Source organism: Cebus imitator, unplaced genomic scaffold (genome assembly GCF_001604975.1).
Source record: "Cebus imitator isolate Cc_AM_T3 unplaced genomic scaffold, Cebus_imitator-1.0 Scaffold32, whole genome shotgun sequence".
Lineage (NCBI taxonomy): Eukaryota > Metazoa > Chordata > Mammalia > Primates > Cebidae > Cebus > Cebus imitator.
The window spans coordinates 3,384,013-3,411,451 of NW_016107347.1; the positions used below are offsets into that span (position 1 = coordinate 3,384,013).

The 27,439-nt window shown below is 44.3% G+C and overlaps 1 protein-coding gene across 1 annotated transcript in view; it reads right to left on the reverse strand.

Annotated features, from left to right (window-relative positions):
- The window catches only part of ATP1A1 (ATPase Na+/K+ transporting subunit alpha 1), a 32,273-nt gene extending 6,726 nt beyond the window's left edge, over positions 1-25,547 (reverse strand). Inside the window, exons 1-14 of the mRNA XM_017524196.1 lie at positions 25,167-25,547; positions 14,421-14,531; positions 13,677-13,736; positions 11,061-11,264; positions 10,332-10,445; positions 9,815-9,949; positions 9,568-9,685; positions 8,877-9,145; positions 8,190-8,388; positions 7,707-7,816; positions 4,970-5,104; positions 4,235-4,427; positions 2,711-2,886; positions 1,331-1,467 (exon numbers count right to left, since the gene is read on the reverse strand). Coding sequence (XP_017379685.1) covers positions 1,331-1,467; positions 2,711-2,886; positions 4,235-4,427; positions 4,970-5,104; positions 7,707-7,816; positions 8,190-8,388; positions 8,877-9,145; positions 9,568-9,685; positions 9,815-9,949; positions 10,332-10,445; positions 11,061-11,264; positions 13,677-13,736; positions 14,421-14,531; positions 25,167-25,178 — 1,973 coding nt within the window. The 5' untranslated portion in view covers positions 25,179-25,547. The remainder of the gene's footprint in view (positions 1-1,330; positions 1,468-2,710; positions 2,887-4,234; positions 4,428-4,969; positions 5,105-7,706; positions 7,817-8,189; positions 8,389-8,876; positions 9,146-9,567; positions 9,686-9,814; positions 9,950-10,331; positions 10,446-11,060; positions 11,265-13,676; positions 13,737-14,420; positions 14,532-25,166) is intronic.
- Between the last annotated feature and the right edge of the window lie 1,892 nt (positions 25,548-27,439).

The following is a 27,439-nucleotide window of genomic DNA, read 5'->3' on the forward strand; positions in this document are numbered from 1 at the left end:
CTCACCGCAACCTCCGCCTCCTGGGTTCAGGCAATTCTCCTGCCTCAGCCGCCTGAGTAGCTGGGATTACAGGCACGCACCACCATGCCCAGCTGATTTTTTTATATTTTTAGTAGAGACGGGGTTTCACCATGTTGACCAGGCTGGTCTCGATCTCTTGACCTCGTGATCCACCCACCTCGGCCTCCCAAAGTGCTGGGATTACAGGCTTGAGCCACTGCGCCCGGCAAGAGGAGATATTCTTATGTGGATCACTTTATACACGGAATTTTCCCCAGCATGTGAAAGTTATTAAGTGTTCAGTACTTTACAGGTTACAGAGCATTTTCATCTATTTTATCTCATTAGAGACTCATGACAATCTGGGGCGGGGGGGGGCTGTCTAATATATTCTTCCTTTCCCTAGCTTCCTAAGACACACTGAAATGGAACCAAGTTTTAGCTGAGTGTGGTGGCTCACGCCTGTAATCCCAGCACTTTGGGAGGCCGAGGCAAGTGGATCACTTGAGGTCAGGAGTTTGAAACCAGTTTGGCCAACATGGTGAAACCCCATCTCTACTAAAAAGTCAAAAATTAGCCGGGTGTGGTGGCGGGCGCCTGTAATCCCAGCTGCTTGGGAGGCTGAGGCAGGAGAATCGCTTGAACTCAGGAGGCAGAGGTTGCAGTGAGCCAAGATCATGCCACTGCACTTCAGCCTGGGCGACACAGCGAGACTCCACCTTAAAAAAGAAAGAGAAGAAAAGAAATATAATGAAGTTTTAGAAAGTGGCAGAGCTGATACAAGACCGACCCCTCCCAACCCTAACGGAGGGTGAAAGACCCCTGACCTTTAAAACAAAACCAATTTGCTGTTACCTATTTTACTTCATTGACAAATGTTTCCTGTGTCTGCATGGATGACCTAAGTAATTATCCCTTCCTCACTGTATTTGGATAGTGTGGACCTGGAAAGTGTCAAGGTGCTAGGTGCTAGGCAGTAGTCAGTGGCTAACAGCATGAAATCAGAAGCCAGATTGCTGAATTTACTGCACGACTTCACCAGTTCTGAGCTACTTCAAAGCCTCTTGAATCCTCGGCTTCCCCACTCTGAAAATAATAGGTCACCATATCAAGCCCTTAGAACAGTAAATACCATCTAAGTGCTAGTTATTATGACTTGATCTTACTTGAAATCCTCCCTAGGAATGACCAGGTTGGTTTCTGGCAGTGCAGGTACATTTCCTGCTCAGAGCAAGCCTAGATGCAAACCATTATAGACCCACGCTGAAGATTTTAAACTATCACTATTTGCTCGTTCACAGCAGACTGTGATTTGAGCTTCCTGCCTTACCTGGGGTTCACCTGGTTGACTGGGATGTTGAGGCGGGCAGCGATGTCTTCTACGGTCTCATTGCCTTCTGAGATGATGCCCACACCTTTGGCAATAGCTTTAGCTGTGATGGGATGGTCTCCTGTGACCATGATGACCTGTAATAAACAAGACAAGGTGTTGAATGCGACTGTCAGGTAAATTACCTTAAAAAGTCTTCCATGTCAGTAGGCAAGAGTAAATACTAAGGATTCAGCTTAGACTATCAAAAGGAAAGGAATGCAAACATAAAACTAATAAACATCGATTAGCCAAAAATATAAACGTGTATGCACAGAAAGGAAACACAAAGCCAATATTCAGGTTTTATCTTGGTATACAATCACTGGCATACACAATATCTATTTTTCCTTCTACAGTCACGTAAAAATACTCAAAAATTACTTAAACCAGCAAAAAATGCTGCTGGCTAGCATTCTCAAATTGGCCCAATTTGGGGGAAAAGCAACATGTGATAAGAATTCAAAACTGTTCTTTTTTTGATGCAGTGATTATACTTAGAATATACTTTAAAAAGAAGCAGTCGGAGTGGTAAGGGAGTAACTTCTACAAAGCTTTTCAGGGCAGTATTAATCCTGAGAGTAGGCCGGGCGTGGTGACTTATGCCTGTAATACCAGCACTTTGGGAGGCTGAGGCGGGTAGATCGCTTGAGTCCACGAGTTTGAGACCAGCCTGGCCAACATGGCGAAACCCTATCTCTATTAAAAAATACAAAAATTCACTGGGCCTGGTGGCTCATGCCTGTAATCCCAGCTACTCAGGAGGCCGGAGCAGGAGAAGTGCTTGAACCCGGGAGGTGGAGGTTGCAGTGAGCTGAGACTGCACCACTACATTCCAGCCTGGGCAACAAAGCGAGACTCTGTCTCGAAAAAAAAAAAAAAATCCTGAGAGTAAAAAACAGAAACATCAAATACCCAGAACAGGATATTAGTACACTTGAGTAATATTCAGCTACTTAAAAAAAAAGACAGATACACAGAGGACAGCAAACACTCATTAACAATTAACTGAAAACACAGAAAACATGCCGTTCACTGCATAAGATACATTAATTTAGAATAATGCAAGCATTTTAAGACTTCAAGTCTTTTGCTCTTTTTACTTTGCTTACATTTTTTTAAACAAGTGATTTCTAAACATTTTAAATTCCTAGTGTGTTTACACCACCGTATTTTAATACTGTTCGGTCTTTTCTGGCTGTAAGTAAAGGTTTGGAGATGAGAAATTACTATTCCAGGTGAGATAAAACGGCTAGCCATCAGAACCTCAAAGGGCAACACTGGCTGAGTAGGGTGTCCCAAGACACTAAGAGATGAAGCCAAGGAGGTGCCTGGCACTACCTTAATTCCAGCGCTTCGACATTTGCCCACAGCATCAGGAACAGCCGCCCGTGGAGGGTCAATCATGGAGATGAGCCCAACAAAGCACAGATTATCAATAGGGAAATTCACGTCATCGGTGTCAAACTGGAACCCTTCAGGAAACTGTTCATCCGGCAGAAAGAGGTGGCAGAAACCTGCAAAGAGGACAGGAGCCTTTGAAAATTTTACTAATACAGGCAGTGATGGCAGGCAGCCTGTTCAGCCCATCTACCTTTCACTGGAATGTTTAGTTTGGAAAATTTTTCAAGTCTATTTTTATAACAAGAGTGAGGGCTTTAACATTTATGAATGATACACAGTTACTGAAAGAAAAAAAAAAAAACATGTGAAAGACAGACTCCATCACACCAAGCCTCAAAGGAACTGTAAATTGTTTCATGTGGAGAAGACTAAATTGATGACACCAATTTTGAGCACCGGGATATTAAGGGTTCTAGACTTGCCCACTGGTAATGACAGTAAATTATTTGGATTTGGCAAATCATGGGATTAACTGTCTCAGCTGTCTTCTCTGGAAACATCAAGGCCGTATCTCTGCTCTCTTATTCATTTAACTGAAATATATTACTGAGCACCAATATGGGACATCATTCTAGCTACTTTTGAGGATAAGTACAGGTCAGATGCATTCTGCCCAAAGGGTTTATCATCTAGTATAATCAATACCAGAATCAAGATAATATAAGGCACTCCTTTCAATGCTGTATGAAGGTTACAATGATCTTTAAAATAGAATGATATGCCATGTGGACTCAAGAGAGACTGCTTCCCCTTTGGTGTGGTGGAGGTGGGGAAGTAAAAAATACTTAAGGCAAGATAGAGAGAAGACAGCAGTCCTTCGGTTGGATAGACACATATTAAAGATACCATGAGTTAGATGTACCCAAGTTAAGAACAGGAAGAATTATCAACCTACAAAATATTATAAATGCCACTTTCCCAATACATTAGACAATGTAAAGTGAACTTCTTAGCCTCAGTAGCTATCAGGGTAGAAAAAAATAGGTAGCAACTCAGACTAAACGTTTACCGTTAGTCTGGTTTCTGAGCTGCGCAATTAAGTGCCAAGGCAGTCAGGAAATAATTATGTCTAACTTAGTCACACTAAGAATTAATTAAATTTAATTTACTTAAGCTTATTGTTCATGTTCATAGCAACACAGGTTAGATAACATCTTCTTCCACCATTGTTTAAAAAAAAAAAAAAAAAGAAGTGACTAGCGTGAGACCAAAGGTCTAAGTACAAGTCAGAAGCGAACCATCAGGACAGTTCCCACAGCCCAATACACTGAACATTTCTCCAGCGCTTATTGTTTTCAAAATAATAGGGGCAAATAAACAAGTAGGAGTATTGCCCCAGAGAGATGTACAGGAAGGTCAGCAAGTCATAGAGGTTAATGGGATCACTCGTTAACTGTCTACCAAACTAGGTTGCTTGACAGAAACATGCCCAGGCGCTTTGTTACCAGGTTATCTGCGTACCTAAGACTCGCTCTCCGAGGCCCCCCAGCTCCAAGTAGGCATTCTGGAAGGCATCTTTCAGCTCCTCGTCAAGGGGCTGCTCCTTGCCATGCAGGAGGATAGAGCTGCACCGGTCTAGGATCCTTTCTGGGGCACCCTTCATCACCAACAGGTGTCGGGGCTCCGAGGCGTTGGGGTTCTTATGAATGGACAACTGTGAAGGATTGTTGAGATGTAAACATTGGATGGTTGGATGTGTGGCGGCAATCCACGGTGGAAAACAAAGCTGCACTTACTATTTAATAATTGCTCTAAAACACCCAAGATCCCTTATTTCTGAACTCTGAAGTATCTTATACTTGTAAGATGCTTTGAATGCTACAGAAAAAAAGAGAGCACTAGGATGTATTCATAAAGTCCTGACACTTGTTCACATTAAAAACAAAAAAACAAAAACACAAAATTTCAGGACACAGGGATTACGGCACACTTGTGCACACACACCTCCAGGCTTCTCCCCACAGGCCCCAAACCACAAGTATTCAAAAAGGCTCAATAGTGTTTTTATAAGAGGCTTCATTTATCCTGCTGATATTCAACTAAATTATGGCAGTCTGTCTGTAATCAAGGGTAAAATTTAAAGCTAAAGCTTATAAAACTCCAAAGGGAGAATATTTCCTCTTCCTGTTCATGTACCTGCCCCTTCTTTGTCCCCCAGCCTGCCCTCGCCCTCTGTGTGCCCACTGATCTTCAGACCTGGTACTTGTTGGTGGAGTTGAAGGGTATCTCAACGATTTTGGCATATCTTTCTCTCATCTCCTTCACGGAACCACAGCACAGCTCGATGCATTTTAAGAGTGCTGACTCAGAGGCATCTCCCGCAACTGCCCGCTGTGAACAGAGACATCATCTGTAAATTATCTCAAAAAAATTTCACTGACGCATCACTGAAAAACTGGAAAAATACCTAAAGACACATTCCAATCTTGTCAGAGGTAGCAGAGGACGGGCAAGAAGGAAGCAGTGGTGTCAGGTGGGACAGAAGTCCCTCTAGCCCAGACCACTGCTATTCACAGCCCTTCAGGCTCAAACCCCAACTTCCTTCCCTGCCACACAGCAGCTTCTAGGGAAAGAAGGGTGTGGGAAGGTGTCACCTTCCCTAGCAGAGGTATAACACACCCTTCCAACCTACTCCAGTCTATTTTTATCTTCCCCTGGCCTAGTGAAAAGTCTCAAAGCCAATGCTATTCCCAACTACCTATTTCTGGTTATTTATCCGAAAATACCAAGTGAGAGACTAAACGTTTACAGCACCTTTCATTACCCTAGAATTTATTTTTTTCTTTTTTTTTTTTTTGAGACGGAGTTTCGCTCTTGTTACCCAGGCTGGAGTGCAATGGCGCGATCTCGGCTCACCGCAACCTCCGCCTCCTGGGTTCAGGCAATTCTCCTGCCTCAGCCTCCCGAGTAGCTGGGATTACAGGCACGCGCCACCATGCCCAGCTGATTTTTTGTATTTTTAGTAGAGGCGGGGTTTCACCACGTTGACCAGGATGGTCTCGATCTCTTGACCTCGTGATCCACCCGCCTCGGCCTCCCAAAGTGCTGGGATTACAGGCTTGAGCCACCGCGCCCGGCCCTACCCTAGAATTTATTAAAAAATGCCTTAGGGGCCGGGCGCGGTGGCTCAAGCCTGTAATCCCAGCACTTTGGGAGGCCGAGGCGGGTGGATCACGAGGTCAAGAGATCGAGACCATCCTGGTCAACGTGGTGAAACCCCGTCTCTACTAAAAAAAAAAAAATACAAAAAATTAGCTGCGCATGGTGGCGCGTGCCTGTAATCCCAGCTACTCAGGAGGCTGAGGCAGGAGAATTGCCTGAACCCAGGAGGCGGAGGCTGCGGTGAGCTGAGATCGCGCCATTGCACTCCAGCCTGGGTAACAAGAGCGAAACTCCGTCTCAAAAAAAAAAAAAAAAAAAATGCCTTAGGGTCTCAGGACTGGGGACAAACTGCTGTGCCAAGGGCAAAGTAGAAGACTTTACGTTCTACACATAGTTGCGCAAAGTTCACTGGGCCTGAAGGATTCGAACTGAAAGCTATGACCAGCTCCAACAGTAATGAAATCTAACCAGGTAACATTTTAGTTAAAGCCCACGCTTCAGGTGATACACATATTTTCTATGATACATGACACACTTACATTTTGACATACTGAAAGCATTTTCAGTTGTAAACAACTTTTATATAGGTAAACCTTTTAGAGCTGTAACATGTAAGGCTGCATATGCAGATGAAGAAATTAATGCTCACAAGTATCGCAGCTCCATAGAGCAAGAAAGTTGGCCAGGTTTGGAAAGAAACAAAAAATAAATAAGTGGGGGTCATTTTAAATAAAAGCCAGTTATTTTAATAAAAGCAGACTAGAGCTGCTGCTTCCTCCCCGCTTTTTAGTAATGATGCCATCAACATGGCCCCACTCTGGAAATACTTAGAATACAGCTTCTGCTCCCTTTCTGGGGTTTTTAAGTCAGGAAAGATTTGATACTTTTGGGACCTGTTGCTCAAAGCCTAGAACATTTCCACTTTGAGATAAAGAAAACCATGAAACATTTATCTCAAGTTTTATCCCCAAGATAAACAACATCACCGTCAAATGAACATCGATTCAATGCCAAGAAAATCTCCTTTGCAGAATAAATGAACTCTATCCTCACCACAGAAAGCATCTGAGTTACATCCAAGCCATATTCCCTTTGGCAACTTAGTTTACACCCACACCTACTACAGGCAGCTTCACAGAGAATGCGGGGCCCAGAGAGCCTCGCACAGCCTCCTCCTCCTACAGGACTTTACACAAATTCATGATCCTTCTGAGGCTGCATCTTCACTTGGGCAGCACAGTAAAACCTCAGTCATTTCAAACTGCATCAGAATTCCACAGGCTGAAGCTGAGCTTATTTTGGCCTGGAGCTTATTTTTACATCATTAGTAAACAAGCTAAGAACCAATAAGATAAGATAAGCTGAGCTATTTCAGGAAAATAAATGGCTTAAAGGATTTACTGGAATCTACTGTATCCTAATATGCAAAGACGATTATGGAGTCACTACAGCTCTCAGCCCTCGGCTCTCACTGTCCACTAGGTTAGGTGATCATATAAACTCAGAGTAGCAAAAGCAGATGAATTAGGTTTTTTAGCAATGAAGACTCTTCTACCTCCTCCCATCCCACTTTGGTCAGATTTTTACTGCATCTTCCCTTTTTAATCAACCTACATGGAGCGGGGGTTCCTATAATACATCGAGAACCACAGGCAACACAATATTTTAAGTTACACACAGGAAAGTATCGTACAGACTGCTCCAGATGTCCTACAGTGAACAGTCATACAGACCGCAAAGGTAATGTGCCACTTTTAACACTCAAATGGCAGTTCTCATGTGCTGTCTACACCCTCCAAGAGGCAACTCATCAGTTAACTCCTGAGCATACCTTAAGAATAGGTAGGTTTTCCTGGTTAGCCTGAAACACTGCCCTGTTGCAAAGACCTGCAATTCTCGACAGAGCAAGCCAGGTAGCTGAAGTCTTGTCAAAAGAGACACCTGATGGAGGCAAGAAAACACAACAGGAAAATAATGCATTAACCTCTAATGCTGTGTTCTCAGTTCTCCTATTAAAGTCCCACAGAAATGTGCAGTGACACATCTCATTTCCCAATTAAGGAAACCAATCATGTTTTAGGAATTCTTCAATCATGTCTGTAGGGCAATTTAAAGTTTCTACTGACATGCCAAAAAGAAAAAAAAAAAAAAGAAAAATCAAAATCCCATACCCTCGACTCATTACTAAATGATTAAAAACAAAAAAGAAAAAGAAAAACTGTCATGAGCTTAAAAAAAAAAATTTCATGCGATTTCTTAAAAGCAGCAAGCGAAGTGAGCAGGTGGCTGAGGTGTGTGACAGCCCTGGCCTTACCACTCTGATTCTCTGTCGTATCAGCTTCATGGATTTGATTGTCAAACCACATGTGGGCCACTGTCATCCGGTTCTGAGTCAGAGTTCCAGTTTTATCTGAGCAGATGGTGGATGTGGACCCCAAGGTCTCCACAGCTTCTAAGTTCTTCACTAAGCAGTTCTTCCTCGCCATGCGTTTGGCAGTAAGCGTCAGACAGACCTAAAAAATAGTAGGAAAATTATTACTTCATTCGACCAGGTTACAATTCTATACCCTAATGTGGAAGAAGTTTGTCTAAAATTAAATCTCCCCAACCTTCTTCTGAAGTCTGAAGAAATAATAAGGGGAAACCATACGTGAGGCTTCTCCTTCCTTCCAGAAAAGCAATCCATTAAGAAAAATAACAGGATCCTACCACAATCTATCCCTCTACTGGATCCCAAGTTCTTCTGCTTTCTCCACGGTACTGTCTGGACTACAGGATAATTTAAAAGCAAAATGTATGCTTTGAGGCTATTATCTTACATATAAACACATGCTGAGGTTTTCTTACTGTCAAAACTCACATGTGATGTGGCTCTGAATAAAAACTGTATTAAACATGCAGAATAAAATATAAGGCGGTGATGCCTCAGAAGAGGATGGCAGACAAGTGTAACAATCATGCAAGCTGGTCTGAGTCAGGGTGACCATCACCTGCCTCTTACCGTGACAGTGGCCAGCAAACCTTCCGGCACATTGGCTACGATGATACCGATGAGGAAGATGACAGCCTCAAGCCAGGTGTACTCAAGGATGAGAGAAAGGATGAAGAAAGACACACCCAGGAACACAGCCACACCCGTGATGATGTGGATAAAATGTTCAATTTCTGCAGCAATGGGGGTCTGGCCTCCTTCAAGCCCAGAGGCAAGTGTGGCAATTCTTCCCATCACAGTGCGATCCCCAGTGTAGACAACAATACCACGTGCGGTGCCTTTAAAAGAAGGGGAGGGAGAACTGTACCTAATTTTATCTAACCTGAAAGAAGCCACAGATTTTACACAATTACATAGCATGGCTTAAAAAAAAAAAGTTGACCTGACAACAGCACACTTTTTAAGGGCCAGCTCTTTGGTTGTATATGCTGTTTGTCAAAGGGCCTTCAACTCAGTAACAGGACAGCAGCTCCAACACCCATGCCAGGCTGGTGGTGTTGAGAGAAGAGGCAGGGTGGAGGTGCAGGGAAGGGAAATAGCCACAAGGTTTCCTGCCAGCATGGAAGACACCTCTGCTCTGTGCTTGACACAAGTTGTGAGAAATGGAGCCAACAAAACGTGAGATTGTGCCTATGGTTTGTTTTTGTTAATGCCCAAGAGAAATACCACACCATGCTCAAAGTGCCAAAAAATGGCCTACCTTCAACACAGTTGGTTGAAAAGAAGGCAATGTTCCTGGTCTCCAGGGGGTTTTCATTTGTGAAATCTGGAGACCTAGTCTGGGGTTCTGATTCACCAGTGAGTGAGGAGTTATCCACCTGTATGTGAGGAAAAAAGGAAAATGTCATGTGACTATACCAGCCTCATCATGGGCTACTGTTCCCCCTCAACTCACACTGCCCAAACAGCAGAGCTAGCTATGAGGTTTGTTAAAATAAAAGATCTACCTTGCAGCCATTTGCAGATATGATTCTGAGGTCAGCAGGAATTCGGTCTCCCCCTTTTACTTCTACCAGATCCCCAACCACAACATCCTCGGCATTTATGCTCATTTTCTCACCATTTCGAATCACAAGGGCTTGCTTTGGAAAGGAAACCATTTATACCGTTAGTATACCAGCAAAGAGAGGGTAGTGTCCAAAACAAGAAAATCAAATTAAAAATGGTCTACAATCCTAATTACCTGAACATATAACAAAGATATTATTCACTTTTTTATTTATGCAAGTTACAAAAAGCTTGCTTTCCAGTTTAAGAGAGATTGCTGTTATATGGTGTGCCTTCATTCAGAGTTTACCTTCAAAAGAAAGGCTGCCCCTTTTTGGGGGTAGAAGGAAAATAGGTGGTTCTGGGTGGGCTAGAAGACATCCATCTCTCTGATGGAGTCATGTAATACTTGGAAAGCCTTAACTCCCCACTAAGTCACAGGCTGACAAGCTTGGAGAAGGACAAAGTATCTGGTACCTGAGGGACCATGTTTTTGAAGGATTCCATGATCTTTGAACTTTTAGCTTCCTGATAGTAGGAGAAGCAACCAGTTATAATGACAACGGCGGATAGCACCACGCCCAGGTACAGCTGGAAAGGAAAAGACAAATTAAGGCCGATGGCTCTACGCAAGAATTAGGGACATTCAATTAATTTTCTGACTGAATAAAAAACAGATTTTTCAATAGAGAAATCAAGGTTTCATAAATATAGAACTCATGTTTTCCTATTTATCCTTCCAGAGACCACACAGGAAGGGTCAGAAATGGGGTCAGCCACACCAACACTTGATCACTAACTGGACGTTTGGATATGTTCTAGATGCATCTATGAAACAAAATGTTTTTCAACCAACTTGTGGATTTTGAAGAATGGCCACCAAGCATTTCTGGACAGGTGACTGTGCCAACATTAAAAGCTGTGCTGTGCCATCCAGTGGGTGGTGGCGGGGGCCTGACAGGGCTGCCTGCTCACAGCAGCACACACAGGTGGGCTTCCCACTTGTAAGAGCATCTACAGGTGGGTGGTAGAGAGAGGAACCAGAAACGAAGAATGGATGGGTCTTGAAGGCAACAGCTGCTGACACTATTCTCCAGTGTTCATAACTAAAAAGTAATGCGTGGAAATTGAGAATAAGTGGGAGACAAAGACAGAGAAGATACCTGATGTGTACTACAAATCCACATGCTGAATTACACAACTCACATTATCGTTTTGAGGTTCCTCTTCTGTAGCAGCTTGGATGCTATAAGCCAAGAAACAAAGAATCGCTCCAATCCACAGTAACATTGAGAACCCCCCAAAGAGCTGCCGACAAAATTTGATCCATTCAGGAGTAGTGGGAGGGGGAGTGAGGGCATTGGGACCATCTCGCGCCAGGATCTCAGCTGCTCGAGCAGATGTTAAGCCCTGAGAAGCAGAAGAATATAAATAAATAAGGCAAACCGTACGAGCATTTACAAGCCAATATACTTATCTGATAGCTGGACAGCTGCAACAAGGATTTAAGGAAGAAACAAAATGTCCCAAGCTGGAGAGCCAAGGTAAAACCTAGCAAATTCCTCCATGAATAGTTCTGCTAATGAGCCAGCCCCACCAGCGTTCAGGCAAACAATTGCCCACGTTTCCCAAGGAAACCGTAACACTCAGACTCTTCAAATTCACCCATCAATAAATTTGAATCCAGCCTGGTTTCTTCTAAGTTTTAGATCAATGGATTCAGGCCAAATTGCATTTCTACCAAAAAGATATCTATTTTCACAAAACCATTCAGTTTTGCAAATAAAGAGCTTTGAGTTTTCTGTGTATTGATTCTGTCCTGAGGGGGGGAAAAAACCCTTCTCCAAACATCAAAGGAGAGGGAACTTCCTGTAGAAATCCGTTGGGTTAACAGCCAAGTTTTAAATATACAGCTTGATTCTTGGCTTGCCTGGCAGGGAAGTGCTCACCTCCATGTGCATTTTAGCCAACTCCCAGTAAACCTGGGGACTGAAAGGTGTTCACCAGAAAAACCCACTCTACTAAAGCCTGCTGTTTTTCTAATGGGCCTTAACCCCAAGATTCACTGACAGCAGACAATTAGATATAGGCTCTCATTAAGAGAGGAAAATTATGATCACTTTTATACTATCAAAATACCAAGCTAAACAAAAGAAAATAATTTTGTCTAAAGTTCTGTTTATCTGTATTTTGTGCTCATGTTACCAAACATTTGAGTGCTAATCTACATGCCAGGCACTGAATTCAGTGCTTTAATTAACTTGTTCAATTCTCATGACAATCCTTTTTAGGCATTATTAACCTCATTTTACAAGTAAGGAAACAGACCCACAGCATTTGAGTAATGGGCACAGGTCAGCGAGAGCACGCTTTGTAAGACTCTAATAAAAACTTAAGTGAGATGATATATGTGAAGTGGCTGGGGACTGCCGGGCACACAGTGAGCACGGAGTCACTGCTGGCATGTCGTTCTGGGTCAAGTCAAGGCCTCCTCTTGGAGCTTATAAAGTACCTGTTCAAGAAAAACACTCTCAAACCACATTCTTCTCTATTCTCTTTTTTTGAGACGGAGTTTCGCTCTTGTTGCCCAGGCTGGAGTGCAATGGAGTGCAATCTCAGCTCACTGCAACCTCCGCCTCCTGGGTTCAAGCAATTCTGCCTCAGCATCCTGAGTAGCTGGGATTACAGGCATGCACCACCACGCCCAGCTAATTTTGTATTTTTAGTAGAGACATGGTTTCGCCATGTTGGTCAGGTGGTCTCGAACTCCTGACCTCAGGTGATCCACTGCACCCACCGGGCCTCTTCTCTACTTTTACATCACAACAAACAACACAGAACATGACTTCTGTGACCAAAGGTGTGGTGGTTTCTCCCCATCACCAAGGTTTCCTCCAATTCAATTCCAACACTATCTACCTGGAAAATCAGAAAGGTGGAACAAGATTAGAGTCCTGCCTTGGGGCAGGTGAAAGGAGGACAGGGGAGAGAGATTCTGTTTCCTGAAGCCTGCGCTGAGGTCTAACACACCCATCACTATAACAACAGGCTGTAATAAGGGCTATGGGAGTTATGAACCAGGAACTGTGGACAAAAACCAATATATATCAGAACACCACAGTACTCATGGCTCTTGATGCCTTACTGAAAAAAATGCTACATATTTGCTTGTTATTCAAGTTATTCCCAGACTTTTCAGTGATTATCTGGAAAGAAGACACCCCTAGACTATTTATTTTTATAACATTTGTTGCACATTTAATATCAAAATCCTCTGGATAATAAGATACACAATGGCTATTTTATGAAAAGCTTTCTTTAAATTTTGTACAAAACAATTTCCAAATAAATGATAGACTAACTAAACAAATGATAGTATAATCATAACAGGCTGCAATGGGCTAGCTGGGAAAAGTGCAAAAATGTGAACTGTTGAAGATTCAACTAGGTGAAATATTCAACTCAATTTAACACATGTAGAAAAATAAAGGGAAAATTTATCATCCAAAAGGTCAAGGTATAAGCATAGCTTTGAAGCCAACTGCAAGTCCTGGGCTCCCACTTATTGGCTCTCAACTACTATAAAACAGGGAAAATAACATCAGGGATTTTTTTTTTTTTTAACATCTGGGACGTTTTCAGGGAAAATAACATCAGGAGGATATAAAAGGCGAAGCTCTGTGCATGCCACACAGTAGATACACAGATGGTGGCTGTCATTTTCTTACTAGTGCCTGTGAGGTTAGACCTGTATGTAACACAGGAAAAAATGTAATAGGGAAAACCAGGATTCTGTACAACAGCTTTCAAACGAGAACATACCCGGCTCAAGTCTGTTCCATATTTACGATGAAGTTCATCAAGGCTAAGTTTATGATCATCCTAAGGGAGAATGGAAACAAAGAAAATAGTTACACACTATAGTATGAAAAATGACCAAAAAAAAACCCCAGCATTACTCATTATCATCATGAAACTTAATAAACGAAGTGCAGATGTTTTCTTCAGTGCAGACGTTGGTACACCTTTCACCGTCACTTCGTGGCTTCGCCAGCACACAGCTATCGTGACAGCTAGCTCTTCACTGGAGAATGGCTAGAGCTGAGTGACAGTGGCCCATCACCACTTGCCACAACACTTCAGAGAAGCCCAGCAGCTCTCAGGGATCTAGTAAAACCTTATCTGCCTTCTCTGATGACCAGGTCGATTCCAGGCAGGCTAAGTCTTGGAAGCTTCCATAGCCTGGAGAGACTGAATTTCCCAATGTTTGATATAATCCAGAGGAAAGCAAAGACTCATGATATCAACCTCAGTTCCTTCCATTGATTTTTGGTTATGCCAGAGTGACTAACTTTTCCAACGCTCTAACAGCTTTTAAAGAAGAAAATGTTCAACATTAACCTCTACAACTAGATGAGATCTGTACAACTGCTATGATCTCTTTTAATATAAAGCAATTATCTGGCTGAAGAATACAGTGAGGCCTGGGGGTAGTGTATGATCCAAGATATAGGATACAATGAATTTTTAATGAGGATGGAATACAGCATTCCTCCTAGTACTTACCATAGAAACTTCTTTCTTCAGTTCATCCATGTCCCTTTCTTTTTTGACCTTTTTGCCCTTTTTATCACCTTGTTCCGAAACAGCTGCAGGTTCATATTTATCACGTCCAACCTGTAGGACAATGTGGGAAAAGTGAGGCTGTGAATTATGTACCTCATCTGAAACTGAAAATTCTGGAGTAGGGGATTTTGGTAGTTTTTAGGGTAGCCATAATTTGGAATAGTCATTATGATACTAGTCATGAAAACGTATGCCCTTATATTGCATCCTACATATGCAAAGCAACCTACTAATAATACATTATCTCAAGACACATCCTCTCCATCCAAGAGCGTTACGACCAGTAGGAAAGTCTTAATGCTTCTGATGCTAGTGGTAGGCTTCACAATGGCCCTGCCAGTGCCACTTCCATTTGGGGTTAATGGGGAGATTTTCGCTATCAAAATCCCTATTTTGCAGCCTTCCAGCTTCCCTACTGAAAGAATAAAACTAACTTTACCTTATTAACTTAGAGTGCAATATTGTGCTTATGAGTCTGTATTCGTAATCAGACAGGCTTGAGCTAAAATCCTGGGCTTCACCACTTACCAGCAATGTATCCTTAGGCAAGTTACTGACTCCTACATTTCAATTTCCTCTTCCATAGCATGGAGATAAAGAAGAGTGCCAACCTTTTTGTATTTTTAAGAATTAAATGATATAATACATCTAAATGCTAGTTACTTCGATATTGTTTATGTTCTTTGCTTTGCAAAGACATTATTACATATCAAATTTAAATATCTTTAGTGCTCACGTAAGAGCACAGACCTTTTCCAGCTTCTCGTATTAAAAAGTCACCCTTAGACTCCTTAAAATTCTTTCCATGAGATAAAAAAGGGAGCCCCCACCCCATTCTGTAGCCTGAAAATAAAACCTCCAAAATGAAAGTCTCTGGAAATGTTTTGACATAAGCAGGATGTAGGAAAAGCATGTGCATTACCACATAATTCACAGGATCCACCTACGCCTCTTGAAAACTGGAACAATTTTTAAAGAAAATGTTGATTCTATAGTTTAAATTTAGATTGTTCCACTCCCCCACTCCTGTTGAAAATCTCTGAGCTTTTCTACACAAAGCCTGAACTGGGTGCTCCAAAGCTTAGTGGAGCAGAAAAGCCCCTTGTTCCAGACACCTCCCCCCAGGCAGCCTCCCACAAGGACAACTGAAGGCCAAAAAGTAGACATTAACAATTTTCTTAAAATGCATGACATGTGGTGCTATTCCCATTATTTTGTGGCTCTCCATTACTCATTTCTAACTTTCCAAAGTGCATTACCAGCTACCAAAGCAATAATTAGGAACTCATGTGTCCATATTATAATTTTATTGTGCTGAAATGAAAAAAAGACAATAAAAAAGTGTATGTGTGTTTCAGTCATAACTAATACAGTTGCAAATAAAATACAGTGTTCACATAAATTTAGAAATATTCCCTTAAGACTCCAAGGAGAAATCCTTCTCCAAATTCACTGGTGTGGCCCACATGTAGTGACACATCATTTACATTTGTAATGTCTGTGGTCACGTGTGCAGGACTACTTGACTAGTAACTTCTTCCAAACGGGTAAAGTTATTAGTTTCTATCTTATCTATTAATGAAGCAGGTCTAAAGATAGTCAACATTCTTGACATTCTCTCCATTATGGAACAACTACATTTGTAGGCACCTCCGTCAGTACAGCTCTTGGTGCCAGAGTTTAAATGAAAAAATAATAACACGTACAAATGGACGAATAAAAAGGAAAAGGCAGCTCATCTACCAGAAAGGAACCACAGCTAAAGTGGTTATTTCCTTCGTACCTTTTAACGAGAAAGCACGACACTTAAAAACCATTTTAAAACATTGACTAAGGATCTTCACAAGATTTATGTGACCACTTCGTATTGATTTTTAAAATACGGCTCACAAATTCTCTCTAAGCAAGTTGACTATCATTGAAATATATTTTAATAAATGAAAATCAGAGTTGCAACCCCTCAGTTTCATCATCTGCATGCTTTGATTATTCTCAGACTTCCAATATCTTCCACTCCAGAAGAGGAGAGAGCAGCTAGGCTTTGAACACATTCCAAAACTTTACCACTACTTACAAAATAACTGTCTTGCCCACAGCTTCATCGCTATCAATGCTAAAGTCAGCTGGGAATCTAGATATCCTAATAACTCTCCCTTTTCTTTATCCATTCATGCTAAGTAAGGCAAAGTTTTAAATGAGGCCATTTGTGAATGAGACATGGTCAGTATTACCAAGTGAAACTGCTTTTTCTTCAAAACTTTAATTTTTTCACTAGGCAATGTTTGCATAGAAGAACCAGGCAGCTTATACAATTCCGTTCATCTCCACAAGTAAAATAAAACCTTACTATTAGCTTATCCTGGTGGGAACCAATTATTACTTAAGTCCCTATCAGTCTCAATTATCGCAGTCTCAAAGCTGCAAAATTCAGAGTCAGGGAGTGCATGCTGGGTGACATGAATAGTGGTAGAATCAGGTAAGACAGTATTTCTTTATTAACTTTTTTTTAGGTTTTGGAGTACATGTGAAGAACATGCAGGATTGTTGCATAGGTACACACATGGCAATGTGGTTTGCTGCCTCCATCCCCCCCATCACCTATATCTGGCATTTCTCCCCATGTTATCCCTCCCCTACTCCTCACCCCCCACTGTCCCCTCCCCTAGTTCCCCCCAACAGACCCCAGTGTGTAGTGCTCCCCTACCCGTGTCCATGTGTTCTCATTGTTCAACACCCGCCTATGAGTGAGAACATGCGGTGTTTGATTTTCTGTTCCTGTGTCAGTTTGCTGAGAATGATGGTTTCCAGGTTCATCCATGTCCCTAAAAAGGACACGAACTCATCGTTTTTTATGGCTGCATAGCATTCCATGGTGTATATGTGCCACATTTTCCCTGTCCAGTCTATCATTGATGGGAATTTGGGTTGGTTCTAAGTCTTTGCTATTGTAAACAATGCCTTAAGGCATTTGGGAAAAACGAAGGTCACAGGAAGGGTGAATGATAAATATGGTGTTTCCTTATCAACTACAGTGACCTTCCGGCTCATCTGGGCATTGGGCACATACTTCCTATTTTCAATTAGAAAGTTCAGGTCACTTCCCCACTCCCAGAGGACTGGGAGTGATTAATCCTCACTCTCATCATGTTCCACATAAGGGCACCCCCACCCCTGTGAGCATCTCTGAGGAAAGGTACAATGAAAGCCCAACAGGTTACACCATCCTCAAAAGGGCCACTCCTAAAAATGAAGTTGGGTTTTTTTTTTTTCCCCTTCCATTCTAATTTGGGAAGTCGAAAGTCACAGCAAGGGCAGGGGCTTACCTACTGTGACACAGCTTAGGACAGCGTCACCATTTCATCCTGTGCTTCCCATGGATTCCATCCTGTCAAAGATTAACTAAGGATTTTGCTATTTGATCTGGGTAGAGGGAACAGGTGCCCAAGAGATGAGAAGAGAACATTCTTGACAGGAGGAACCAAGGTTAAAACATGTAACAAGGTTCACTCACTTAAAAACATATATCGAATCCTCACAGTCCTCACAATGAGTGAGACATTCCAAAGACCTGCTAGAGCTTAAGATGTTCCTTCCTCTTTTTTAGAAATTAGCCAGCCATTTAATGGGGACAGAGTTGGGGAGAGAGATGACAGATGTAGAAATCATCCCAAAATAGGCAGGAGCTTCCATGCCAGCAGCATATCACTTGAGGTCTGTATAAGCTACAGCTACCGCCGAAGGCCTTCACACCCATCCCAAACACCAGCCTTTGCCTGTCAGCCTCAGTTTCCCAAGCCCCAAAATGGGAATAACACTTGGTATAACTATTAAAGAACCTAGAGAAGGTATTTTCATCATCTGATTAGTCAAGAAACCATCAACTCTGAAAAATAAAACACCTAAAAACTGGACTATTTCCAAAGTCCACGAACAAAAGCTTTTGACTGGCAAGAAGGGCTCGAAGGACAGCCAAAGGAAGTGCCCCAAATGCAGCCCACTTCAGAGTTGCCAAAAAGATTGTAGAAACGGCACCTCAGGACAGAATTTGGCAAATTCCACCTTAGCAGGAAAGTTGGGGGATGCACTCTGACCCTGCTGGTTTCCTAGAGGCTGCCTAGCCTGGGCTACCCTGAATGCAAAAGGTAAGGGGGAGGGGTGCTTTCTCATTTTCCTGGATGATACATAATAAAACCATCCAACACAACTGTGTAAGTAAAGGTATGGCATGGTGGCGCGTGCCTGTAGCCCCAGCTACTCAGGAGGCTGAGGCAGGAGAATTGCCTGAACCCAGGAGGCAGAGGTTGCGGTGAGCCGAGATCGCGCCATTACACTCCAGCCTGGGTAACAAGAGCGAAACTCCGTCTCCAAAAAAAAAAAAAAAAAAGCACTACACAAAGGCTATCACTAAACTTGGTCCTAATTAACATATACATTGCTGTCATTTTTCACTTTCCATGAAAATTCTTTTAAACCTTTAAAGAAAAAACTCCTTTGGCTTTATTTTTCATTTGATCTTATCAGTGAAAACTTAAAGAAAGTAACAGTCTTCTCCAGTTTAGCATGGAAAAACAAAAAAGAAAATAACAGTAAAGAAATGATCGGGCCCAGTTTATTACATCTCCATTTGCTCCTAAATGACTAAGTAGATTAGTTTATGTGCAAGGAATTGTCTAGGCAGGGATGGGGGAGCTGAGGGATGGCCAGGGTTGAGGGAGGACACTGTCATAGCACCATGGCCGCTCTCCAGCCCCAGCAGCAGCACATCACTGCAGGGGGCAGCAGTTCTCTGCAGAGGAGGTGAGCCTGTGGGGCCACCATGCCTTCATCCTCCTTCTCTCGCCCACCCAAATATGCATCCTGGAGAAGGTAATTTACCAAGGCCAAAGCAGCAGGTCCCTTTGTGAGCCCAGTTCAGTATCTCCAAACTTGGGCTGCAGCCCATCAGCCAGCCATGGTCAAAGAACAGCGACAGTTCTAGCCAGCAGGTTCCCTCAGCCCAAAAGAACATGACCTAACCTTCCTCCCCAGTCTGCCTGTATGTCAATTCTTAAAGAGCCTGCCAACCTACCCCACCTGCAGTAGTTAGTATACATCCACGATCATTCAAAAAATAAAAATCCTAAAAGGTGTAAAGAATCAATGCACTTTAGATACACTTTTGTTTTTTACAATTATTAAGAACAATCAGACAAAAACTTCAGTTTCTTCAATGGGCTATTCTACCTCTATGTTAGGCACATGGGTTATGAAGGGTTAAAACTTTCTGACTACTCCTTAACTCCCCCTATTTGCTGACCACCTTACCCTTCTTTTTTTTCATTTTGCCAGACTGCTCTAATTTGAGAGACAACTGATTAATAATCGGCACACGTGTTATGAGAGGACTGAATCAATTCCCAGTAAGTGCTGATCACTCCTCAATGAGTACCCTGAAGCCGGGGCTAGGAAGGAAAATGACCGTCAGGCTGAAGAGGGTAAAGGCTGTCCAAGGCCCTAAAGAAATGCCACATGAGTTGAAATAATAAAACAAATATGGTGCCATGAAAGCATCACGTGGAGGATAAAAGAAACACGTAAGAGGATAACCCCCAAAGCACATTAGTGTCCTGCCCCCACATAGGAACAGACTAGACAGAGAAATCATGGCCCATTGACCCACACAGCAAGCCCCACTGAGCCACAAAATCTTACACTGATTATCAGGCCCCCAAACAATACAAGCCCCAAGGACAAAGCATGAGCTACCACGAATCAACTTCTCAAATCACCGAAACAGCCGACAGTCGTTACTAAATAAGGTCTGAATAAAACCAGAAAGAGATCACATGCAGATATATTTCATCATAAATCCCAAAGGAACTAGTGAGTGAGGTCTAAAGCCAGATAAAGAGTGTCACTGTGAAGTCACAAAAGAACTAAGGAATGAGGTCTACTAGTCAAAAATCCCTTTGCTCAGTACCCAAATAAAAACCAAACCAAAGAGAAAGTATACAGTGAAGGGTACCTCTTTCCTAACAGAATCTGCTACCCCGAACACCAAATAAATGTGAAGAGCTTCTTGTGGATTCCTGACAACGGATTTCAGCACAACTAATGAGGTGAGTCATATGCAAAGAACAGTCTTTCTATGACTCCAGCCAAAGAATACACACTTCCTCTCATACCCTCAATTCATAGCAACGTGAGAAAGTTCAGACCTGACTAGGTTCCATATCCTTTCCCCAAAATATATAATAAATGAAGGAGAGATTTAAAAATGAGTGAGTAGGTTTTACAGTTCTCTCTACTGCACATGATCGTGTACTGGACATGTACTTTCAGTGTAATCTAGAATTGGACAGCTCTGGCAGGGATGAGAAACATTTTGCCTGGTGTTTTGCTGTCCAAACCCAGCCACTCTGATTACTGTGAGCCCATCTGATCTGACACTCGGGTTTCTTCTTCTAGCCTGCTGGCTGGCAGAGAGCCCTGGGCAGCTAGAAGAAGTTAGCACAGCACAAATGTTCAGGCTCCCTCTCATCACAGAAGGCCGAAAAGCCCATTTTATTTTGCAAGGCTTCAAAAACGTAAAAATGATCATCAACCATGAACAAAGTCCTTCACCTGAAAAGTGAAAGCAGACAGCAAGATGCTATTAGACAGATCTGCTTGTTGAGCAAAGATAACAGTCGCAGTCATGTCAACTGACACCTCTACTTGACTTTCCTACGAAGGGCAATTAACAGTATTTTCCATTATTTTTAAACCGTAGTATGTTCTTCTGATGAAAGAAAAAACCTGCTCTCTAATTTTGAAAGGGCCAATGACTTACTGACAAACAGCAAACCCAGTCTGTAAAGATGTGATCTTCTCTAGGCTCTAAGTACCGTACCTATGCAAGCCCAGTAACAATAGCCACAACTCGGGCTGGCACTGCACTCCTTCCATAAACAGAACATAGATCACTTCACTTGATCCCCAGGATGAACATTCTATCCAAGAGCCCGATGAGAAACTGAAGCTTCAGGGCTTTTATTTTATTTTATTTTAAACCTGTTCCTTTTTAAGTGAAGAAACCAATTTTACTTTACAATACCAAATCCTTCAAAGCTATTTTAGTTAAAGCCCTTCTTACGGTTGAGATATATTTAAAAGAACATAACCTGATTTGAATAGAAAGTCACTTATCTGTTCATTTGTTGCTAAAATAATCGGAAAACAATGACTGAGGGGACTGGATTGGAGCATGGATGTGTGCCAAGTCTATTGTGCTATAAAATGTTGAATTCATTTGTACTTTTAAATGCAATTTAGGAATAACATTCCCAGGAATCTGTATATTTTAACTGTTAGCCTTCATCTGGACAAACATCAAACTGGATTTTAAAAGGCATTTTTTTGTTTTGTTTCATTTTTTGGGCTCTCAGGTTCACCACTCTCTCCCCATCTTCCCAGGTTTAAGAGGCAGGCCTCTACTCTTTCCTACCCTCCCACCCGAAGGTGAGTCACTACAGTGTTACAAACTTACTGGCAGAGAACACTACAAATTAACAAACAGTAAGTTACTAAAAGGGGATACACCCTCATAAAAGGGTACAGAAAGAACCCAAGAAGCAGAGAACTGTTACACACTCAACAACTGACAGGCAAAGGGTGAGGCACAGGGCTCTTCTCCGCCCCGCTGCTCCAGGCACTGGTTCTTCCTGTAACTGCTCCACTAGCTCCGGGCCAGGCCTGGGCAACTTTCCACTCTGAGGCCTCTGCCTTACAATGCTGTAAGTCTAAAGTACTAGCTTTATAGCAGACAGAGGAGCTTTAGTCACACTTGCAAGCTGAGCTCCAAAAGGGCAGCTGATAACGTACAACCAAGATTTCTGCTGACATGTGCATCCCCCTGCCACCTTCCCTGGAACCCTTTTTCCCTGCTCCTCTTTAAATCACCACTCATAAGCTATTTTTTTTTTTTTTTGGTAATAATAGTCAAACTAAATCCAGAATGCAGTGAAACACCTGGTAAGACCCCCTCCTCCTCATCTTTTACACACTTGAGAAAACAAACGTTCTCACATTTCTGCACAGTTATGGTGTGTGCCTTTGGTGAGCGAACGGTTGCAGGTGGCAGGCCTAGCTGGAGGTTTAAGCCGAGTCACTGGCAATAACACCCAGCACGAAAAAAAGGGACAAAATCCTATTTCATCCAGGAATGATTCAGCAAGAGCTGTTCTTTCATTTTCTTAACAAATGCTTAGGAATTAGACTTTTAAGGACATACAAAATCACCTGAAATATCATCAAAAGCTAGGACACAAACGGTACTGAGGAGAGGAGGGGAAGAAATTTACAATGACCTTAAAAATTAGCTCCCGGCACAGGCTTCCTGGTTAACCAATTATCAGCAGGGCTTTAGTCACCACTCCACCCACATTTTAATCCCCATGTGGAAAAATCCCAACATGAAATATTCTCCTGAACATTTGGACGATCACAATAAGTCACTGAGGACAAACACACATAAAAGTAACCTCATGTTCAATGTATGTTCAATGTATGTATCAGAATACCCAAGACACTAACTACCAGCCAGCAGCCAAGCAGCTCATCATCCCAGTGTTCGCCTGCTGTAATTTAATCTGTTTGCTACCCACCATACATTTTGTTCTCAGACGTCTGGGTTGAAGCTCTACTAACTATTCAGGTGGGTTACTACTGTGCATGTGTGCCTGTGTGTGGTTATAAAAGAGACATCTAGATACATGGACATAACTTAGTTACCCAAACCATTTAATTCAACATCACAAATATCCTAGTTTCATCTGAAGGGTAAATTTTGAGTTCTGTACAGAAGGTGATGTTAACAGAGTAAATGTATGTGCAGGCTTGAGGCCACAGGCTGTTCAAGAATCAGGAACGCCTGATCTGTCACAAGCCAACAGTTTGACCTTGAGCAAGTCACTTCACCTTCCTAGGCCTGGGGCACACATCTATGACCTCAACACCCCCCAAAATTAGCTCAGGAAGTAAACTTTATTTTTTTTTTAAGGGAGGAGAGACAACGAATGAGCTTTCAAGTGCTTGTTTACAGGGAATGATCAAGGGTTTGATGGTGTGGTAAAAGCACAGGCCACTAACCCAGTTTCCATTGGGGGAACGGAGAGGCCCTGCACTCCGCTCTTTGATGCCACTCGACCTGGACCGGCTCTCCACGCCGTATGCTTTTAAAAGCGAGGCGAGCTGTGCATTTCACTTGCGCCTGTTCGTCTCACCAGGTTCAAGCCTTTCAATTACCTCCTTCAGAACCCATTTAGACAGTCCCCAAAGAGTGCAGCCTCCCTCCGCTCCAGACACTCGGTCTACACCCAGAAGCCTCAGGGCCTTGAAAGACCTACTCAGTGTCTCCACTGTGCTAAACCCTGGAGACAACGGAGTGGATTCTCTCCCATCTCTATTCCTTTTTGTTTTTTAATAATTCATTTATTTTACTTTAGGTGCATACTGTATCTGGCATTTCTCCCATCTCTATTCTAATGACCTGGTCACTTTCATCCCATGAATTCCGAGGTTATTTTGTGTAAATTTTTCTCAACTGGCCTTTGGCTCCTTTGGAGTCCGGGACCCAGTCTCCTGCAGCAGCTACCTACCAGTAATCAAGGCTTCGCTGCAGAAATGTAGGAAAGCGGTGTTGTGATGATATTCCCACCGCGCTCGGCGCCACTCTCCTGTCCCAAGACCCCTCGTTTCCTTAAGGGACTGCCCTTTGGTGCGTCCGCGACACTGGAAACCGGCAGAGTATTCCTACCACCGTATTGCCCGCAGCTTCCAGTCCTTTTTCGGGTTTATTTTACCCTAAGGCCCGGGTGGGTCAGCCTATTTTCCTTCAAGGTTCCTCCCCTCAACAAAAAATTTGCACGCCTCTCCCCACCTTCGGATTATAACTCCAGTTGGCACCGGCGCATCCAGTGTTTACGGAAAGTGGCCCAAAAGAGCTCTCAAAAGTATACATTAAAGGCCATCTTAGGGCGGTGAAGACACACCCTTTCTGGCACCAGCTCGCCCAGCCGGCTCCGCACTCAGGGGAAGCCAGTTTTTTCTTTGGGGGAGGGCGGCCGCCTCTGCGGGGAGCCAGCTAAGCCTCAGCGCCTCCAGGAGAAGGAGCCCCGAACCCGCAGGCTGCCCCCGCCGGCGCCGAGGCCGCGGCGGGAACGGAGGCCCGGGAGGGGCCCCGGCAGAGCGCCCCAGGGGAAGGGGAGGAGCGCGCCTTTCCTCTGGGTACGGAGGGCGGAGGGAAAAGGAAGGAGAGAGGTGAGGGCGGGCGCGGGGAGGGGAGCCCGGCTCGGGGATGCCGGCTCGGTCCCGGGGCCGCCCAGCTGCCGCTCTCCCCCGCTGCTCCCGGCCCCGGGGCTTCCCAAGCACCGCCTCCCGGAGCCCCCGGCCCGCTCGGCCTCGGCGGCGCGCAGCCCCCACCCGGGGTCGGCGCACCGCCCAGCACTGCAGCGCTCCAGCTTCTCGGTTCTCCCTTCCCCCGCCCCCCGTTACTGCGCTCCCTCCATTTCCAAAGTGCGTCGTCTTTTAAGCCGCGCGGCTCTGCCAGCCCGCGCCGCGCCGCTTCCTCCTCCGCCGCCTCCCGCGGGCCCCAGTCGCCCTCCGGACTTCCTCCTCTTGCCCTCCAGGGCTCCCCGTGCCCCCTCCCCGGGGGCGCCGGACACTCACCCCCTTCCCCATGGTGGCTGTGCTCGGTGCCCGGCGCCGGGTCCTGTCGCTGGAGAGTCAGAGAGAAGAGCAAAGAGCAGCTCCCGGCCGAGCTAGCGGGGCCGCGGGAGCCGAGTGGAGGGAGCTAGGGCTGCCGCGGGGCGGGAGGGAGGGAAGGCGGCCGGCGGCTCGGGCCGATGCCGCCGCCGCTGCTGCTGCCGCCGCCGCCGGGGCTGCTACCGCTGCTGCTGCCACGTGTCCGCCTCCTCCCGCCGCTGCTGTGCGCCCCAGACCCCGCCGCAGCTCCGGCCCGCGCCTCCTCCTCACTTCCTAAAATATGCAACCTGCGTGCTGGCCCCGCCCACGCCGCGAAACGTCACCGTTACCGGAGCAACCTGATACCGGCCGCGGGCCTGGCTCCGCCTCCTCACCAAGTCCCGCCCCCGGGCCCGGACCGCCCCTGCTGCGGCCAGTGCAGGCTCCCGCGGAGGGCGCCCGGGCCCGGGGCGAGAGTGCCTACCGCGTCCCGGGAGGGCAGTGGGTGCGCTACGGTCTCGGAACTGGGCTCTCCCATCGCCGCCGACTCGGCACCAAAAGCCTTGCGCGGAACGGCTTTGCCAGCGCTTGGGGAATCTCCTCTAGGACTCAGGGATGCTGCAGGGGGCTGGCGTTCGGGTGTGATTGCAGCCGGCGCCCGACTGAGGGACTCCGCCCCACTGTGGAATCCAGGCCCCGCGCCCACCTGCGGATGGCCTCCCCAGGCGCTTGCTGCCCTCCGAGTGCCTCCTGTGACTTGGGGTCCTCTTATCCCCTTCCGCTCCGTCATAGCGGGAATGGATCCGAACTGGCCTCGCCAGAAGTTCCAAGCAGCCTCCTCCCACCACCTCTCTTTCTTCAAGATTCCAAAATGAGAATCCAAAGGGCGACCAGCGAATTCATTCACGCTATTGTGTGAATGTAACCTGCTTGTCCAGCTTGGGGATTCTCTTTTTAGGGAAGAAAAACCTGAAACCCAAAGGAATGCATATCATTAGTTAGAGGAGCTAAATCAAGGGGGAGGCGTTTGAGGACTTGTCAGGTGCCTCTCCACGCCTCCAGCTGTCACGGCCTTGGGTTCTCTAAGGGGGCCCCGGAAACCACCCCTCTCCCCGGAGAACCCTGGTCCCACTGCACTTTGGGGCTTCTCTCTCATTATAGCTTCTACTTCTTAGCAAGAAGTTGCAATGGCTGAAATTCTTCAACATTTTAAAAAACAAAGTATTTGCAAAAAGCCAAGTACTCTGAGAAAGGCCAGGATATTGAATATCTAAGCAAAGGTTCCTAAGTTAAAGCCAACTCTATCAACTTCAAGTATTCATGTAACATGAACAAATCAGGATATGAAGCTGGAAAAAATGGGGAAGGAAGGAAAGAAAGGAACGCTAGAAACTGTGTTGTCAGTTACATCATTAGGGTAATTCTCATCCCTTCTCAGAAGACAGTTGCTTATTAGGAGTCTCCTTCTTCTTCCTCAAAAATGTTTGTTAAGGGTTGATGTTGCCTCCAGTGATCTAGAGACTTGGTTCAATCATTCCAGGCCATGGAGAGCAGAGGAATTGTTAGAATTCGAAATCCCGACTGCGTGGAGAAGAGGACCCAAATTCCCAACAGAATTCCCAAGACTGTTAATTCAACAGAGGGTTACAGAGTGTTCAGGGATCCATCTCTAAGCTTCTAGAAAATGCTTCCTTAACATGCTTGATAGCCTCCGTTACTGTACTTTGTAAGACGCTTTTCCTTACTAAAGATAGCTTATTTAAGATTACTTCTTGGGCGCTGGTCTGAATGGGAAAAGTGCAGCAGCAACAACTAAATATATAAAGCAAGAGTCAGAACAATGCAGATTTCTCCTGCCAGCACATCTCCTTTTGCTCCCTTCATAAGTAAAATTCTCATTCACTCACTCAGCAAAATAACCCTGATAGATCAAGGCATTTCCTTTTGTCTGTGGAGCCATTTATTTGGCAACTGAAAATTGCCAAAGGTCCTTTCAGCAGGATCCCAAAGTTCTAGCTGTGTTCCAGTGTGAAGAAAGGGCAAAACATGTAAGAAACATTATCTTAAATCTGTATTTTGCTTTTGATTTCACACAGTAATTTTAGATGCACAGTGCCCTTGAATTCTCACAAGTTTATGAGGTAAAGAAAAAGGTAAGGCATGACCAGGACTGAGGTACAGAAAGAAATCTCAGATGTGAGAGAGACATCTTGGGAAATGGGTAACCAAAGGAGGAAAAGTCTTTTTTTTTTTTTTTT